The 20,042-nt window shown below is 44.0% G+C and overlaps 1 protein-coding gene and 1 long non-coding RNA gene across 2 annotated transcripts in view; one reads left to right on the top strand and one right to left on the bottom strand.

The window, feature by feature from the left end:
* Window positions 1–10,420, top strand: part of wtap (WT1 associated protein) — a 42,241-nt gene extending 31,821 nt beyond the window's left edge. The window contains exons 6-7 of the mRNA XM_059986548.1: window positions 3,705–3,859; window positions 9,122–10,420. Of these exons, the coding sequence (XP_059842531.1) occupies window positions 3,705–3,859; window positions 9,122–9,726 (760 nt within the window). The 3' untranslated portion in view covers window positions 9,727–10,420. The remainder of the gene's footprint in view (window positions 1–3,704; window positions 3,860–9,121) is intronic.
* The window catches only part of LOC132403189 (uncharacterized), a 99,392-nt gene that overhangs the window by 17,325 nt on the left and 62,025 nt on the right, over window positions 1–20,042 (bottom strand). Inside the window, exon 3 of the long non-coding RNA XR_009515204.1 lies at window positions 4,274–4,371. This is a non-coding gene — a long non-coding RNA (uncharacterized LOC132403189). The remainder of the gene's footprint in view (window positions 1–4,273; window positions 4,372–20,042) is intronic.

Here is a 20,042-nt window from a genome sequence, read left to right on the forward strand (position 1 = left end):
AGCCTATGAGCAAAAAAAAATCCGATTCATTTACTGCTCAGCTTGTTATCCTTAATGTAAATCGTTATCAGATGAACGTTCTGTTTCAGCTTTTCCCCCCTTCTACTTCAGAGGCCTGAAGGAGTCGGACTGTTCCGAAGAGGTGGCCTGCCTCCAACTTAAAAAAATTGTTGCCCAGTTTAGACACTTGAAATTTGGTTTTTATAGAAGAAAATAAAGGGAGGAAAAGAAGTCACTTTTCTGCAAAAAAAAAGGGGAGTGTAAAGTCTGTTTGTTACACACTGTTCTGGTGGCTGTGTTTGCAGACTGAGTTTGGAGGAGAGAACATAGATTTTCTCGTCTCACTGAGCCTGAATTAAGTTCGTGTAAATTCGTTTAAAGTAGTGGAATGCCCTGCACTCCAAATGTTACGCTAGTGACCAATAGACACTGGAAGTCAGTTTGGTGTAAGACTGAAGACTTCCTGCTTGTTCACGGTGAACTGTCAAGAGTTGAAAAAAACATTGAAGTGACTTTAGAGCACAGTCAAAGATTTGAATAATTTTTTGAACTGGCCACCACTCTTGTAGAGCTGAACTTGCAAACCATCTTTTCGTATTGATTCATTCTGCAGCAACCTTCCCTCTATTGTGAATATGGTATCTTTAACATCATTTACTAACAAACGTATGTGCCAATCGATGAGCAGTCTTACAAATGTAAGCACATAACTTGAAATCTATCTATGGTTAGTTTTCTCAGTGGTGAGATTCAAACCCCTTTCACTGGCACTCTGTTAGAGGGAATGTTGTTTTACAAAACATGTGCCATTTTTGTACTGGGATTTTGATTTCTGAAACGTTACCTTTGGTGACTTGTCTGGAAACACAATTGTGCTACAGTAGAACCCAAGTGTAATGAATTTAGCTTTATTCTAGGAATTGCAAGTGATTACTGTACATTTAAAAGGTTTAATTGGATAAACTTGACATTTAATGTCATTCTGGGAAAACTTTGTCGTTGGTGAGAAATTATATGAATGTTTGAGGTAAAAGATAATGTACCCTTTTACAGTTCAATGAGACACGGCTTAATTGACATCGTTCATAATCATGTCAGAAAATCTTTGTCTGTAGCTACATATTTCTAACTGGTTTAGGTGTTATTTCAGATTTGAGGTATTACACAAGTTTTGTTGGTTCTTTATACAGTGCTTTATCAAACTCGTGATTTCCAAATGTGCCGGTTACTTTGACTGCTGTGATCGAAGCAAGCTATTTGGGTAACACATGAAAATCAGAATCAGTATTGCAGTGTCACATCTCATGTGCACCTCATCCTAAACCCACTGATTCCACTTCTCTGAGCTGAGAGTGCCAAGTTGGTGGCACTTGGGGAAATGGACACCACATCACTTGCAGATTCTTCTGAACCAGATTGGGAGGATATCAATTCCAAAAAAAAAAAATCCTCAGCTGCACTAAATCCGGATTTGCTTCTGAAACAAATTTTTGGGTGGCAGATATTTTCAAAATTTGAGTTCAGTTGTAATATCATTTGACTGGGGGGGACTTTTACCACCTGTCTATGTAATTAATCCATTTTATTTACCTGACTGGCAGGGAGGAAATATATATCAAAGTACACAAATGATTTTTATCTTTCTGTCTTTCCGAGTGTTGATTGTAAAGGTCAGAGTACAATTTGCTGATAAAAGTCTAACCCTATTTCCCCATTTCCATGTGGGTCTTTTCAGTTATTGTACCATATTATGTTTAGTTTATTCTAATACTGCAAGATGGCCTGTCTCAACAAAAGAATGTACTTTTAAAACTACAAATCTAATTTTCATGTTTCATAAAATGTTTTGTATTGCATCAGGGTAACCACTGCTGCTAACCTCTGTACCAGTAAAGCAGAAGATCAAGCTGATGAAGATTCATTCAGAATAGTGAAATGAACTTATTAATCCAGTTCATTTTAGATTCCTTCTGATTGCACATGCCATGCTCTTGCTTTAAAAAAAAGTTTATGATCACATGTCTATTTCTCTATATGTTCCCAAAGACCACAACATTTGTCCATGTTTGACCCCCATTCTCAAATTATTATGATAATTGACTTTGTGGAAAATTTCATCCAGGTCTTGCAGTGATGGCTGTGCCTTAAAGGTATATCAGCAAAATTAGGGATTTATAAATCTGTAAAATTTATTTTCATTAATTGCGTCTACGTCACAATCCAGCTGTGTCTTGTAAAATAATCATGTAGGTATGTGTGGCTGTTTGTCAATATGTATTGATTGTGAATTTTAAATATTACAGTGAAACAGCATCAGACAACATGATACATGGCCTGAGGGCAAGTGTGGGTCACAATGCAATATCTTTTGTATCAAAATATTTCAAAAGGGCAGCTTGTGATGGTGAATATTCTTCAACAATATGTTCATTTTCTTAAAAACCAAACTTGTGAGCAACCTGAAGGATTAGAATCACATCTTGTCAGAGATCCTATTTACCATTGCAATGTCTTGTTTGATTCTTACTTTTGAGTTTTGTAAGAATCAAGCGCTGGGCATCTTATAATGGGATTAATGTTGTAAGCTACTGAAGCCCACACTTTGATGATCTACACCATCTTTAGTGGGTGGGGCTTATTTTTTTGGAGGTGTTGTGAGGGAGTGGGGTTGGAAAGGAGAGAACAGAAATGTAGAGGTGTGCTTTGTTCCTAAAATTCCATCTGCGGGTTCCTGTGACTCCAGTCTGATTCCTGTACTTGTAGTACTAATGCTGCACTGGTCATTCTGGTTGTTGTTCCAGGCTCCTAATTAATATTGGTGCTTTTGAGGAACATTAATTTCATTCATTCAAAATAAATGTAAATGTCTAAAGTGCAGAGAGTTTGTTACCCCACTGTTTTGTAACACAGAAGATATCTGGTTTAGATTTTTACTTTATTATTAATTTAATATTAATAACGGAGAAGACAGAGTGTATTTCCAATGCTTCCTTTTTATATTAAAACCAGTATAGAAGCATTTTTGTTTTAACTTTTAAAATGTACATTAGGCTTTTTGAAGGCCTGCTTATTGTGCAGATCCACATACACTAAAGGTTCAAGCCCGAACTGTTGTATGTTGATTAGGCCACTGGGCCTCGTTAATTTAATCCAAACATACTGTTTACGCCTACACATTTTACCAAGGATCACTAATCTGACTTGAATCCCAGCTAATTTCTGACTTCATCCCATGCCCACTTCCCGAAATAGTCATTATAATAGCCCCTGTCACCCTGAGTAAAGTCATCAGAATCCATGGACAAGGCTGAGAAATCCTGGTGTGAGTTCACTGTTAATTGCCTGTATACATTAATGCTTTGTTTTTCCTCCCATGGTTAGATTTCAATGCAGTAAACTTGTGATTTTTGTTACTTAATCATGACATTATACAAGTTGTTAACTCTAAATATGTGAATTCCATATAGCCTCAATATTGCAATCAAATATCCTGCAGGAGCTGGCTGATGTTTACTTCCACATTGTTTTATAAAAATAAATCTGGAAAACATAAAAAGTTATTTCTGATCCTGGATTTGAAAATGGGACCCTAACCAATGTGGTTAGAATGTTTGGTCTTTAATAGTATGTGATTATATTTTGTGAACTCCAGTTTATGAAGAACTGTTGATTCCCTCTGTGATGGTAAGTGTCTCTCTTTACAGCCAAACGGGGAAAAAGCTGATGGCCAAGTGTCGGATGTTAATTCAGGAAAACCAGGAACTGGGAAGGCAGCTATCCCAGGGGCGTATTGCACAACTGGAAGCTGAGTTGGCTCTTCAGAAGAAATACAGTGAGGAGCTCAAGAGCAGCCAGGATGGTGAGTGGAGTTCAGTGCTGGGTTTGTGACTTTTTATTGTGATGAGCTTACAAAAATATTCCTTTTTGCTCCACGACTCATTTTTTTCCAGCCCTTAGTAATTTATATCAAATAATTTGACAGGCTTGTGTGGTATTAAGTACATGTGCTTTTGCAGTTTTTATATTTTATTAAAAGATTTTCCCATCATAAGTTTTGCTCAGATTTCTAAAATATCACTTTCTGCTGAGTGAGGCTGTTGGAGTTCAAGTTGATTTCAGGATGAGCACATCTTCAAGGGTGACATTTTTGTGTACTTTTGAATGTATTATCAAAAGATGTTTCCTTCAGTCATAAGTAAAAAGATTCTGGTGGTTCAGGGACAGATCATGTGATTGTGCTTTAAAAAAAAAGAGTTACTATCTTGTTTAATACCTGTAAGTGCCTTATTCCGTTTGTAGAGCTTGACACATTTAGCCATTAGATCCGTCTTCTGCAGCTTATGTTCCTCATTTGGTGAGTTGTCAGACCAACTGTTAAGAAATGCAGCATTTTTTCAGAACTGGGAAGGGTCGTCATCTTTTACTATAGCAGACATGTTAGGGTTATTTTTTTTTTCAACTTTTATTGCCCCTATTATTGCCATTAAGCCTCCGTAACAAAATAGACAATAGGTGCAGGAGTAGGCCATTCGGCCCTTCTAGCCAGCACCGCCATTCACTGTGATCATGGCTGATCATACACAATCAGTACCACGTTCCTGCCCTCTCCCCATATCCCTTGACCCCACTATCTATAAGAGCTCTAACTTCCACTGCCTTCTGGGGCAGAGCATTCCACATATCCACCACTCTCTGGGTGAAAAAGTTTTTCTGCATCTCTGTTCTAAATGGCCTACCCCTTATTCTTAAACTGGCCTCTAGTTCTGGACTCACCCGTCAGCGAGAACATGCTTCCTGCCTCCAGCGTGTCCAATCCCTTAATAATCTTATATGTTTCAATCAGATCCCCTCTTATCCTTCTAAATTCCAGTGTATACAAGCCCAGTCGCTCCAATCTTTCAACATATCACAGTCCCGCCATTCCGGGAATTAACCTTGTGAACCTACGCTGCACTCCCTCAATAGCAAGAATGTCCTTCCTCAAATTTGGAGACCAAAACTGCACACAATACTCCAGGTGAGGTCTTACCAGGGCCCTGTACAGTGCAGAAGGACCTCTTTACTCCTATATTCAATTCCTCTTGTTATAAAGGCCAGCATGCCATTAGCTTTCTTCACTGCCTGCTGTACCTGCATGCTTGCTTTCATTGACTGATGTACAAGAACACCTAGATCTCGTTGTACTTCCCCTTTTCCTAACTTGACTCCATTTAGATAGTAATCTGCCTTCCTGTTCTTGCCACCAAAGTGGATAACCTCACATTTATCCACATTAAACTACATCTGCTATACATTTGCCCACCTGTCCCAAGTCACCCTGCATTCTCATAACATCCTCCTGACACTTCACACTGCCACCCAGCTTTGTGTCATCGGTAAATTTGCTAATGTTACTTTTAATCCCTTCATCTAAATCATTAATGTATATTGTAAACAGCTGCGGTCCCAGCACCAAACCTTGCGGTACCCCACTGGTCACAGCCCGCCATTCTGAAAGGGACCCATTAATTGCTACTCTTTGTTTCCTGTCAGCCAGCCAATTTTCAGTCCATGTCAGTACTCTGCCCCCAATACCATGTGCCCTAATTTTGCCCACTAATTTCCTATGTGGGACTTTATCAAAAGCTTTCTGGAAGTCCAAAACATTGCAACAGTGTATTTCTTGCCAAGCCATACTCGTGCAATGGCACACATATGGTTGAGATCTCTGGCCCACTGCATCTTTTCCCCATCAGGCTGAGTTATTGCTGTTTGCATATGGTCTTAATAAGAGAGGGACCCTTCCCCCATCGCCAGTCTTAAAGTTGTGATCTAGTTATGAATAATCATTGAAGTTCCAGGATTTAGACCCAATAATGAAACAGTACGTTTCCAAATGTATATGACATACGAGAGAGCCCTGCAGGTGGTGGTGTCCTCATGTGCCTGCCACCCTTATCCTTAGTGGTTAAGGTTGTTAAAATAATATTGCTGAGCCCCTACAATGCTCTTTATGGGTGTTTCTTTCTCCAGTCAAGGTGTGCTAGTGATTGAGTGATAAAATGCTGGAGGAACTCAGCAAGTCAGGCTACGGAGGGGAATTATCAGCCAATATTCTGGGTCGAGACCCTTCATCAGGTCTTAACGCTTCATTGGCCTTTGAAGTTTGTACAATAAGGCATGCATTAGCCACAGTTCTAATCTAATGTCCATTGATCCCTTCTAAGAAATTGATTGATTGCACATCTAAGTAGGACAGGGGTAGGTTATTGAGATAAATGTGTCTCTCAATCTATGGTCAAAGAACAAGCAGATTTAAGATGCAGAGAAAACGAAAGGATGGAGGGAAAGATGTGGATATTCCCATTACAATGTACTTGAATTCAAAGTCGGAGTGAATTAAATAAATGTCCTGTGCTTTGATCATCTGTTTTAAAAATCATTCAATGTGTTAATTATACTCGATTTACATTGCAAGGCTCAGTAGAAAATTACTGTAAAACTGACTTGACCAGAGTAACCAGAATGGAGTGTCCTAGAGGAAAAGAAGGTACAGAAACTTGGGAAAGTACAGCACAACAATTGGCCCTTTAGCCCATGATGTCTCTGCTCACCATGCAAATTTTAACCAATCCCATCTACCTGAAAGTAGTCTACATTGTACCATTTCATGCCTGGTCTTGTGTGTTAAACATAGCTCTTGTAGCTGCTTCTATTTCTTCCCCTGACAGCACATTCTATTCTGTATAGAAAACCTGCCTCATCTCCTTTAAACTTTGCCCCTTGTCACCTTGAAGTTCATCTAACCGAAGTATTGGATATTTCCACCCTAGGGAAATAAAGACCTTACTAACCCCTCTGCTTCTCATAATCTTACATACTTTTCTCAAGTCTCCCCTCAGATTCTGATGCTCTTGAGAAAACAATCATCTGTTCAACTTGTCCTGATCAAACATTCATGCACCCTGTCCAAAGCCACCGTGTCTCTTCTGTAGTGCATTGACCAGAACTGTATGTAAAATTTGAAATGTGACCTAACCAAAATTCTATATAGATACAACATGTGTCCTGAGTTTTATATTCATTGCCTCGATTGATGAAGACAAGTATGCCATACATCTGTTTTACTACGCAATTTACTTGTGTGGTCACTTTCAGGGACCTATAGACTCACACCCCAAGTTCCCTCTGTATCTCGGTGCTCTTAAGGATCCTGCCATTTCCTCTTCCACTGTATACTTGCCTTTTACATTTGATTTCTCAAAATGTAGCACCCCACACTTGTCTGGATTGAACTTCAATTCTCTGTGTACTTCTGTAACTAGTCAATATCCTGCTGAATTGTTTGATTAGTTTCCTCACTAATAAGGAAAGGAAAAGGCTGATGGTAGTAGCAGTGCTCTTTGCAAGGTCTAATGTAAGGGGAAATGGCAGGACCCTTAACAGCATTGATGTACTGGAGGATCTTGCGATCCAAGTCATTGGCTCACTGAAAGAAGCCATACAAGTAGATAGGGTGATAAAGAATGTATATAATGTGCTGGCCTTCACTGGTTGCAGCATTTAGTATACAAGTCAAAAAGTCATGTTGCAGCTCTATAAAGCTTTAATTCGGCTGCATTAAAAGTATTGTGTGCAATTCTGGTCACCCTTTTACAGAAAGAATGTGGAGGCTTTAGGAAGGGTGCAGAAGAGGATTACCAGTGAAGTTTAAGAAGCAGTTAGATACACACATGAATGTGCAGGGAATTAAGGGATATGGATTATAAGCAGGCAGAAAATGTTTAGCTTTATTCAGCATCATGTTCAGTGCAGACATTGTGGACCGAAGAGCCTGTGATCAAAAGGTAACTGACATGGGAGACTAAGGTGGGTTCAGAACTCATTTATATAAAGATAAATAAAACATTTGCTGAGCTGCAGGCAGATATCTTTTACCAAAGTTTAGGCCTTATTTCCCTCAGCAGCTTGGATCAAGTGACTTTCTATTTTAAATGTCACCAGTCTTATCAGCACCACTTCCTGCCAGTATTTCAGATCAAATTTCTGCTACCTCCTCCATAACTTTGTATTACTAGTGAAAGTAACTTTGCCACTGTTTGTCACAACTTTACTTGAGTACTTGTCACGTTTAGTCCAGAATTTAGGGCCTATTTGAATCTCTTTTTTCTGTTAATTGAATGAGACATCAAAAGACGATACTGCATAAATGATCTATGTCAAATTTATGTTTAGTTCTTTTATTGAAATTTTATTCAAACTTTTCTGGAAATATTTAGAAGAAAATTGGGACAATTAACATAGGCAAGAAAAAAATGATTAAGTCTTGAATAAAGAACAATCAAGATAAAGTCATTAAAAATAATTTGAACCTTAAGTAACAGATTTGGGGGCAATGGCTGTTTCTGGTGTTAAATTCCATTGATGATGTTTCTGTAAGCTCAGTTATTAGGTGGGCTTCACATCACTACATCTGACCATGCAATATTGAAACCTGCAGTTTTCGCAAATCTTAACTGAATCTTGGAAAGAACAGTCTATACATTGTCTAAATATAGACAATGGGAAATACAAGGCCCAAAGCCCTAAGAATCTAGATCAGATTACTCAGGCGTGTTTCAGGTTTTTCATAAATGGCTTTCCTTACTGATCTAACTTCAGCCTTGTTTGATCAGTCCTATTTCTAACATCCCTGTAAAGTACTGGAAGCCTGAACACAGTATGTCATCCTTTGTTCATTAGTACATCTGGAGAATTTTCATTTTATAGTGAGACCTAAACATTTCCTTTTCATACTTTAATGAACATCTGTTAAGGCAGAGGACAAAGAGTCATGTATCATGATGCATTGTTCTGTTAATGACTAATTGAGACAAAAAGCTTGTACATGTAGAAATATTCCTGCTTTCACTAACCCTGATGTATGTAATTCTTTTGAAGAAAAATATTAATAGGCAGCTTAGAAGATTTGTGCATGTACTGTTACATACATGAAAAATCTCTGGATATTAATTTTTAAGTTCAGATTCAATAGCAAGTTTGACATTATCTGCATGATGGTGTTTCTGTAGGGGGTGTGGTGGTCTGATTAGAATGTTTTATATTTTGAAATGATTTTCAATGGGATTTCTGTTCTGTGCAGAGCTGAATGATTTCATTATCCAGTTGGATGAGGAGGTGGAAGGGATGCAAAGTACGATCATGGTTTTGCAGCAACAGTTGAAAGAGGCACGCCAGCAGTTGGCTCAGCTTCAAGGACAACAGCAGCATCACCAGGCGCTACCCTCTGGCACCTGTAGGACTCCAGTTCTTGAGCCTTCTGCCCAAGTGGAGACCATTAGTAAAGACTGCAGCCGAATAGTCAACGGACCAACTAATGGTGATTCTTCGCCGCAAGGGAGAGCAGCAGCTGCTTATCAAGACAAGACTAATCTCTACAGGGAAGGAAGCAGCACAGAGGATGATTTCCCATCATCTCCTGGGAGTGGGAATAAACTTTCAAACCACAGTGAAGAAAAGCTGGACCGAGCAGGCAGCGGTAGCATGTATCAGCTAGGTCCTGGATATGAGAGTGTAGACTCCCCTACTGGTAGTGAGAACTCTCTTACTCAGCACTCAAATGACACAGACTCTATCAATGACCCTCAGGAAGATAAACCACTTCTTGTGAAAGGTACTAGAACTATGGGTTCCCGCCATGTTCAAAATGGGTTGGACTCAGTCAGCACACAGGGGTCAGTTTTGTAACGTTTAACGGGCTTTGTCTGCAGTCTTTTTTATATATTGTCATTTTATTTGGCTGACGGCTGTCCAGTGACTGATAAAGGTAGTGTGTAACTTCTGTTAAAAATTTCAGCCTTTTGTGTTTTGCTTTCTTGTAAAACTGTTGCTACTGTTCGGTTTTTTTTAAAAAAGCATCATAATTCCGTTGGCTGTTGCTGAAACGATGTTGATACATGTAGACCCAAGTTATTTTTTTATATGATTTAATCTGAATAAAATGTATTATAACAACTTTAACATGGGAGACATTGTGTAAAATTGGGCCTGGTTCATCTAGAAGTCCAGTGGAATGTTATTGGCTTTTTACCCCAAACCATTATACAGTCCTGTAACAAGAAAAGGTTGCACCACAAACATGTGTGATGATTATGTTAGCTTGCCAAATGCAGTAGTTACTTTTCCAAAGGAAGTTTGGATGTTGTACTTGGCATATTCAAGTTTGGGAAGTCTTGTGTAGTTTGTTAACTACAGTGACATTTTACACCATCCATATGTGTTGCATTTTCCCCAGTGAACATGGCTGTGCTTTTAAAAAAAAGTGTATATTGTTACCCAGTTTCTAGGCAAGAGTTGTTTCCTCTGTAATGCGTATTCTGTGAAATCCCCAGAAATCCCTCACCTGTACTGACCAAACTTAATAAAGTCTTTTAATAGTCAATATCTTGAATTTTACTCTATTCAGTTATTTGTGCTGGCTGTGATATATAGAGCAAGGCCTTGCTGATTCATATTGGTACATAACTTCTGCCAAAATACCTTTCCCTTCTCTGAAGGTTAGCCATGCATGGAGTTACCCAAAAATGCCCTCTACCATATCAGCTGCATGTGTGGAGACTAGAATACGTGTATTTTCTCTGTTTCGAACTAAAGAGAAATTCTGTGGGCTGCTCTAGATACAGTGTGTTGGCACTTTGGAAATTGCCACGTTATATCTGGAATTTAAATTCAACAGCACAGGATGTTTCTTTTTAAGTTGATTGTTCAAGTGGTTGCTCTTTGTGTTGGCGCGTGGCCTAGTGGGCAAGGCATCAGACTAGTGACCTGAAGGTCACTGGTTCAAGCCTCAGCTGAGGCAGCGTGTTTGTGTCCTTGAGCAAGGCACTTAACAACACATCGCTCTGCGACATCACCGGTGCCAAGCTGCTCGGGTCCTAGTGCCCTTCCCTTGGACAACATCGGTGGCGTGGAGAGGGGAAAGCCTGCAGCTTGGGCAACTGCCAGTCTCCCATGCAACCCTGCCCAAGCCTACGCCCTGGAAACTTCAGGCGCATATCCATGGTCTCTCAAGACCGACGGATGCCACCACCACCACCACCGGTTGCTCTTTGGAGCTGCCAATTTAATCCCATTATTGTCAGTTATACAGGGTTCTTTAGGGTTTTTATCTGCTATTACCAAATACAACCACTCAAGTTTCATTGCAGAGTTTGAGAGAATTTGTATTTTAGACATAGGCAGCATTGGCCTCTCCATAGTTTATTTGACTCCTCAGCTGATACTGTGTTGCTGTTTAATATGTCTCCTGGCTACATCCAGAAATTCTAACTTAGTGGTAAGCCTCAAACTTCTCACGAGCAGTGAGCATGTAATGATGACCTTGGTTCCAAATCCTTTTAGCTCCCCTTTTCAGTCTCCAATTTAAAATTACTTATGTTCTCTGCTTCACAACCCTTTTGCATTAACTATCCTGTCCTCTCATTCTTTGACCTTGTATCACCAGCCAGTAGGAGATAAAGGTGGTGATAAGTCAAATATCTGTAGATTAAAAGAGGAACTGATTCAGATGTTATTTCCACTAGTCTAGGAGTCCAAAATTAAGAGTTTGTGGTCTGTTAATCTGAGCCAGGCCCAAATAAGTATACACTTCCATGCAAAAGCAGGATATAGAGAAGGTGTGAAAACTGCATGAGGAACAGATACTGAGACAATAGTTCTATACTTAAGCTAAAATCTGTCAAGCAAGCTATATATGGAAATGGATCAGACATAGTTGCAGCAAAAGAGCCTGCATATTGTTCAGGATCAATGCTTGCATTGCCTGTACACACCCCCTGTTCTTTATTTCATGTTGGAAAAGCATCTATCATTCCAACTGTGGTTTGGTGAACCACAGGTGGTTTGTTACCTCAGTTCAGTTAAAGGTATTCCATTTATCTTTTGAGAATGTAGTTGGGTTTCTGTTATCAATTACCAATCCTGTCATCATTAATTTTCTCTGGCAATCAAAACTTGATTTGTCCCAATTTCCACACAGCTTTTTCTTCCAGTTTAGGGATCATGTTTTTGACTTTGCCATTCCAATCAAAAGGAGACTTGCAGTCAAGGTAATTTTCTCTTTGGTTGAATCACTTGAAAATGATCTAACTGTTTTAATGTGATTTTGTAGCCACTAAAAAAATTAGCAACATTTTGAGTGTATTGCCAAGTCTTAGTGCCTAGATCGGAATGAAATCAAAGCAGGCAACATATCCATTTAATTCCCACGATTAACAGAAGGCAGAAATGTATGGGAGTATCCACAGAAATCTAATAGCACATCCAGACAGCTAGGTGATTTTGAGGAAAGGATCATGACACCATTGGGTGATGATCATCTGCTATGAGTCATTAGGGTGTATTCGGTTGTCCTTTTGAATTGAGGAATTTAGAATTTTGGCTGCTGGGAGGACTACAGGTAAAACTAAGGCTGCCCCTATAATCCTGGCTAGTGTACAGTCTCTGGGAAATACCATTGAAGATCTTGGAGCAAGACTGCAGTATCAGGGACTGTTATGTACTGTGCTTCACAGAGACCTGGCTCACCCCCAACGCTGCAAACAGCTATAGCTCAAAGGCTTCACTATCAGTTGCACGTACTGGACTGCAGCATCGGGTAAAGACAGACAACAGCATTTGCTTCGTGATTAACTCATGGCGCACAGACAGCAGTTCTGTCTCAGTCCTGCTCCCCTTACCTGGAATAGTGTCATCTGATCTACCTGCTGAGGGAATTCTCTGCTGCTGTCCTGGTAGCGATGTACATTCTATCCCTGGCAAATATCAGGCTGGTATTGTGATGGTCATGAGACAATGCACCCTGATGCCTTCCCAATAATTGTGGGGACTTCAACCAGGCCAGCTTGAAGAAATCTGTGACCAACTGTGGAACGAGAGAAGGCAACGTACTCTTTTTCCAACAAGAATGATGATTGTGTCATCCCACGCTCGCAATTTGGCAAGTCGCTTGGCATATTCACACAGACCTGAAGTCAGAATGCGCACCAGTCCTCATTGAGGTGTCAGTGGTGGAAAGGGTGAACAGTGTTAAGTTCCTGGGTGTCATGTAGCTGTCCTGGGCCCAACACACTGATGGAATCACAAAGAAGGCACACTAGCAGTTCTACTTCGTTAGGAATTTGCTGAGATTTGGTATGCCACCAAAGACTTAGAAGAACGTTATGACTGGTTGCATCACAGCCTGGTATGGATTTTTCAATGCACAGGATGACAAGAAGCTGCACAAGGTTGTAGACACATACATCTCCCCTTCTGTGGGGACAACCCTCCCCACCATCAAAGACCTCGTCAACAGATGATGCCACAAGTAGGCAGCAACCATCATGAAGGACCCTCACTATCTGAGATATGCCCTCTTCTCATTTCTACCATCAGGGAGGAAGTACATATTGTGTATTTAACATTTGAGTAAAAGTGTAAATACATTACTTAATTGTTCATTGTTTAACCACAGGTTGTGTGTAATAGTGCATGAATGGCATACGTCATCACACTACCCCGTCATACATGCACTCCCCACTTAAAGTAAAACTGAAACGAAGACCTGTTTTCCAAAGTGTTACTCACCGTAAATGCTCACAAAGGGCACTATCACCAGAATAGGCTTATTTTTGGAGTAGTATCTGCACTTGCACTCTGGCAGAAAGCTATGGATCAAGTGCTGCAAAGCTGTCCAGGCACTTGGTGTTACCTGGATGACATTATTGATAAATGGCAAGGATGACAATCAACACTGGTGCCCCTCGGGTGTGTGCTTACCCCCCTGCTCTACTCAGTATACCCATGACTGTGTGGCTAGGCATAACTAAAATACAATCTATAAATTTGCTGATGATACAACTATTGTTGGTAGAATCTCAGGTGGTGATGAGAGGGCGTACAGGAGTGAGATATGCCAACTAGTGGAATGGTGCTGCAGCAGCAACTTGGCACTCAACGTCAGTAAGATGAAAAAGCTGATTGTGGACTTCAGAAAGGGTAAGACGAAGGAACATATACCAATAGAGGGATCAGAAGTGGAGAGAGTGGGCAGTTTCAAGTTCCTGGGTGTAAAGATCTCTGAGGATCTAATCTGGTCCCAACATGTAGTTATAAAGAAGGCAAGACAGCTGCGATACTTTATTAAGAGTTTGAAGAGATTTGACATGTCAACAAACACACTCAAAAACATAGTTGTAGTGTGAAGAGCCTACTGACAAGCTGCATCACTAGCTGGGATGGAGGAGCTACTGCACAGGACCGAAAGAAGCTGCAGAAAGTTGTAAATCTAGTCAGCTCCATCTTGGGTACTAGCCTACAAAGTAGCCAGGACATCTTCAGGGAGTGATGTCTCAGAAAGGCAGTATCCATTATTAAGGACCTCCAGCACCCAGGGCATGCCCTCTTCTCACTGTTACCATCAGGTAGGAGATACAGAAGCCTGAGATGTTGCTGACCCTGGCAGCTGCTCCCCTAGCTATTGAATACACTATCACCACTGCACTGCTCTTCCAACCCACCTTCACTTCTGAGGCACAGAGACCTGGTCACTGCAGCTTTCCCCTGGTAGGTCGTTCCTCCCCCCACCATTTCCAAAGCAGTATACTAGTTATTGTGGAGAACAGCCACACGGGTACTCTGCACTATCTATCCTTTCCGCTCCTGACTGTCACCCAGCTACTTGTATTCTGCAACTTTGAAAGTGTCAGCTGAGTGTGTCCCTTATACTTACAGGTATTGAGTTCCATAGTTTAAATTGCAGCTCAACACCAGCTCAAGTCTTGTTTATTTACCCTTGCTTTTAACTAACACCGATCTGTCTTTTATTTTCACATCTGTTCTTTACTCCACTGTAAAGCACTGAACGACATTGTATGAAAAATGCTCTATAAATAAGTTATTATTATTATCCCCTTATATGCAACAAAAGCCCCCTCTGAATTCAGCTTCCTAAATCTTATGTATTGTTCCTTATCCTTTTTGGTAAAATTTGCCACATCTTGCAGGGTTTTGGAACCTTACTAACCTTGTTTTTCTTTCTCAAAGGAACATGTTGATCCTGAATTCTAACCAGCTAGACTTTGAACAACTTCCCCATGTCAAATGTGGACCTACCCGATATCAGCTGCTCCTGATCCACCCTCACCCACTCCAGCCTCATACGGTTATAATTAGCTTTTCCCCAATACAACCCACCAGGTTTCTCCATCTCCATATGTACCCTCTATCGAAGTGACAGGTGACTGCTACTGCTTTATGACCAACACTTAGTGATGCATTGGTCTTAGCTCGATTCTGCTCCCCTGATCGAAAATATCTGTCCATAAAATGCCTTCACTTTTACCCACCAAGGGACTTCTACCTTCTTGTTGGTGATCCACATACCACTGCTAACCAACATTAAGATGGCACTGGTCAAATTGTACTCAGCTCTCAACTCTCCTCAGACAGCAAACCCTGATGACCTATTCATCATCACTGGAGATTTCAATCAAGCAGCTTCAGGAAAGTATTCTCCAGATACCACCAGCAGGTCTCTTTTTCCACACCATCAAGCACGTCATCCCTCCCCCTCAATTCAGCCAGTCCAATCATTTGTCTGCCAAAAGAAAGTGCATTGACACAGTGCTGTCAGATTCTGATCCAGGACTGCCTTGGGAATATTTATTTTACTTAGAGAGTGATAACTGAGAACCACTGAACCACACGGCACAGCAATCCACCGATCTACAGCCTAATAACAGAACAATTGACAACGAACAATCAACCACCTGGGATCAATAACGTACTTACTATTTTAAAATTATTATTATTATTATTATTATTATTAACGCTCTAACCGGTACGTCTTGGGACTGGGTGAGGAAACGCACGCACGGGGAATGTACAAACCTCTTGCTGACTGCTCTATAGTTGAACTCTGAACTCTGGAACACCCCGAACTGTGATAGTGTCATGCCCAGCACTACCGTGACACCCCACTGATAATGGATTACAACATATTGCCAGACCAACCTGAATGAGAATACCCTGGTCATCACCAGTTAGGACTAGAAATGTGTTATTGTCTGTGTTCCAATTAAAAAAGTACAGTTGACCCTAACCAGAAACGTTGGATGAACAGAGAGACCCACTCTCTGCTTAAGTACTGCTGTGTGGCTTTCAGGATAGATGGCTCCATAATTGGACAAGCAAGCAAAGTATGATCTCTATAAAGATATCAGGGAAGCCAAGAGAAGATGTCAAACAAGTTCGAAGGTCAATTTAATCAGACAGATGACAGGAGTGTTACTGTACCTTGCCCAAAATGTCACCACAGACTTTAACCTCTGCAGTGAATCACCTACACTGAATGAGAATGCTTTTTATGTCTATTTTGAGCAGGTAAACAAAGTAACACGTCCCTCCCCCTCAACTGGCCCTATCTCCCAGCATGACCAAAGTAACACACCCCTCCCCCTCCACTGGCCCTACCACCCACCATGATCAAAGTAACACACCCCTCCCCCTCCACTGGCCCTACCACCCACCATGATCAAAGTAACACGTCCCTCCCCCTCCACTGGCCCGACCTCCCACCATGACCAAAGTAACACACCCCTCCCCCTCCACTGGCCCTACCACCCACCATGACCAAAGTAACACACCCCTCCCCCTCCACTGGCCCTACCACCCACCATGATCAAAGTAACACGTCCCTCCCCCTCCACTGGCCCGACCTCCCACCATGACCAAAGTAACACACCCCTCCCCCTCCACTGGCCCTACCACCCACCATGACCAAAGTAACACACCCCTCCCCCTCCACTGGCCCTACCACCCACCATGATCAAAGTAACACGTCCCTCCCCCTCCACTGGCCCTACATTCCACCATGATCAAAGTAACACACCCCTCCCCCTCCACTGGCCCGACCTCCCACCATGACCAAAGTAACACACCCCTCCCCCTCCACTGGCCCGACCTCCCACCATGATCAAAGTAACACGTCCCTCCCCCTCCACTGGCCCTATCTACCACCACGACCAATGTAACACACCCCTCCCACTCCACTGGCCCTACCTCCAACCATGATCAATGTAACACACCCCTCCCCCTCCACTGGCCCTACCTCCCACCATGACCAAAGTAACACACCCCTCCCCCTCCACTGGCCCTACCTCCCACCAAGATCAAAGTGACACATTCACTCCACTGGCCCTACCTCCCAGCATGACCAAAGTAACACAACCCTCCCCCTCCACTGGCCCTACCTCCCACCATGACCAAAGTAACACACCCATCCCCCTCCACTGGCCCTACCTCCCACCATCACCAATGTAACACACCCCTCCCCCTCCACTGGCCCTGCCTCACACCATGACCAATGTAACACATCCCTCCCCCTCCACTGGCCCTGCCTCCCACCACAACCAACGTAACACACCACTCCACTCCACTGGCCCTACCTCCCACCATGATCAAAGTAACACACCCCTCCCCCTCCACTGGCCCTACCTCCCACCATGATCAAAGTGACACATCCACTCCACTGGCCCTACCTCCCAGCATGACCAAAGTAACACATCCCTCCCCCTCCACTCGCCCTACCTCCCACCATGACCAATGTAACACACCCCTCCCCCTCCACTGGCCCTACCACCCACCACGACCAAAGTAACACAAACCTCCCCCTCCACTCGCCCTACCTCCCACCATGACCAAAGTAACACACCCATCCCCCTCCACTGGCCCTACCTCCCACCATGAACAATGTAGCCCACCCCTCCCCCTCCACTGGCCCTACCTCCCATCATGACCAAAGTAACACACCCCTCCCCCTCCACTGGCCCTACCTCCTACTACGACCAAAGTAACACACCCTTCACCCTCCACTGGCCCTACCTCCCACCATCACCAATATAACACATCCCCCCCCCTCCACTGGCCCTGCCTCCCACCATGACCAATGTAACACACCCTTCCCCCTCCACTGGCCCTACCTCCCACCACAACCAACGTAACACACCCCTCACCCCCCACTGGACCGACCTCCCACCATGACCAATGTAACACACACCTCCCCCTCCACTGGCCCTACATCCCACCATTACCAAAGTAACACACCCCTCCCCCTCCACTGGCCCTACCTCCCACCATGATCAAAGTAACACACCCCTCCCACTCCACTGGCCCTACCTCCCACCATGATCAAAGTAACACACCCCTCCCCCTCCACTGGCCCTACATCCCACCATTACCAAAGTAACACACCCCTCCCCCTCCACTGGCCCTACCTCCCACCATGATCAAAGTAACACACCCCTCCCCCTCCACTCGCCCTACCTCCCACCACGACCAAAGTAACACACCCCTCCCACTCCACTGGCCCTACCTCCCACCATGACCAATGTAACACGACCCTCCACCTCCACTGGCGCTACCTCCCAGCATGATCGAAGTAACATACCCGTCCCCCTCCACTGGCCCTAGCTCCCACCATGACTAATGTGACACACCCCTCCCCCTCCACTGGCCCTACCTCCCAGCACGAACAAAGTAACACACCCCTCCCCCTCCACAGGCCCTACCTCCCACCACGACCAAAGTAACACACCCCTCCCCCTCCACTGGCCCTACCTCCCACCATGACCAAAGTAACACACCCCTTCCCCTCCACTGGCCCTACCTCCCACCACGACCAAAGTAACACACCCCTCCCCCTCCACTGGCCCTACCTCCCACCACGACCAAAGTAACACACCCCTCCCCCTCCACTGGCCCTACCTCCCACCATGACCAAAGTAACACACCCCTCCCCCTCCACTGGCCCTACCTCCCACCATGACCAATGTAACACACCCCTCCCCCTCCACTGGCCCTACCTCCCACCATGACCAAAGTAACACACCCCTCCCCCTCCACTGGCCCTACCTCCCACCATGACCAAAGTAACCCACCCCTCCCCCTCAGCTGGCCCTACCTCCCACCATGACCAAAGTAACACACCCCTCCCCCTCCACTGGCCCTACCTCCCACCATGACCAATGTAACACACCCCTCCCCCTCCACTGGCCCTACCTCCCACCATGACCAAAGTAACACACCCCTCCCCCTCCACTGGCCCTACCTCCCACCATGACCAAAGTAACACACCCCTCCCCCTCCAGTGACCCTAGCTCCCACCATGACCAATGTAACACACCCCTCCCCCTCCACTGGCCCTACCTCCCACCATGACCAAAGTAACACACCCCTCCCCCTCCAGTGGCCCTACCTCCCACCATGACCAATGTAACACACCCCTCCCCCTCCACTGGCCCTACTCCCACCATGACCAAAGTAACACACCCCTCCCCCTCCACTGGCCCTACCTCCCACCATGACCGAAGTAACACATCCCTCCCTCTCCACTGGCCCTGCCTCCCACCAAGACCAATGTAACAGACCCCACTCGCCCTACCTCCCACCATTACCAAAGTAACACCCCTCCCCCTCCACTGGCCCTACCTCCCACGGTGACCAACTTAACACACCCCTCCCCCTCCACTGGCCCTACCTCCCACGATGACCAACTTAACACACCCCTCCCCCTCCACTGGCCCTACCTCCCACGATGACCAACTTAACACACCCCTCCCCCTCCACTGGCCCTACCTCCCACCACGACCAATGTAACACACCCCTCCCCCTCCACTGGCACTACCTCCTACCATGACCAAAGTAACACATCCCTCCCCCTCCACTGGCCCTACCTCCCACCATGACCAAAGTAACACACCCCTCCCCCTGCACTGGCCCTACCTCCCACCATGACCGAAGTAACACACCCCTCCCCCTGCACTGGCCCTACCTCCCACCATGACCAAAGTAACACACCCCTCCCCCTCCACTGGTCCGACCTCTCACCACGACCAATGTAACACACCCCTCCCGCTCCACTGGCCCTACCTCCAACCATGACCAATGTAACACGCCCCTCACTCTCCACTGGCCCTACCTCCTACCATGACCAAAGTAACACACCCCTCCCCCTGCACTGGCCC

Source organism: Hypanus sabinus, chromosome 12 (genome assembly GCF_030144855.1).
Source record: "Hypanus sabinus isolate sHypSab1 chromosome 12, sHypSab1.hap1, whole genome shotgun sequence".
Lineage (NCBI taxonomy): Eukaryota > Metazoa > Chordata > Chondrichthyes > Myliobatiformes > Dasyatidae > Hypanus > Hypanus sabinus.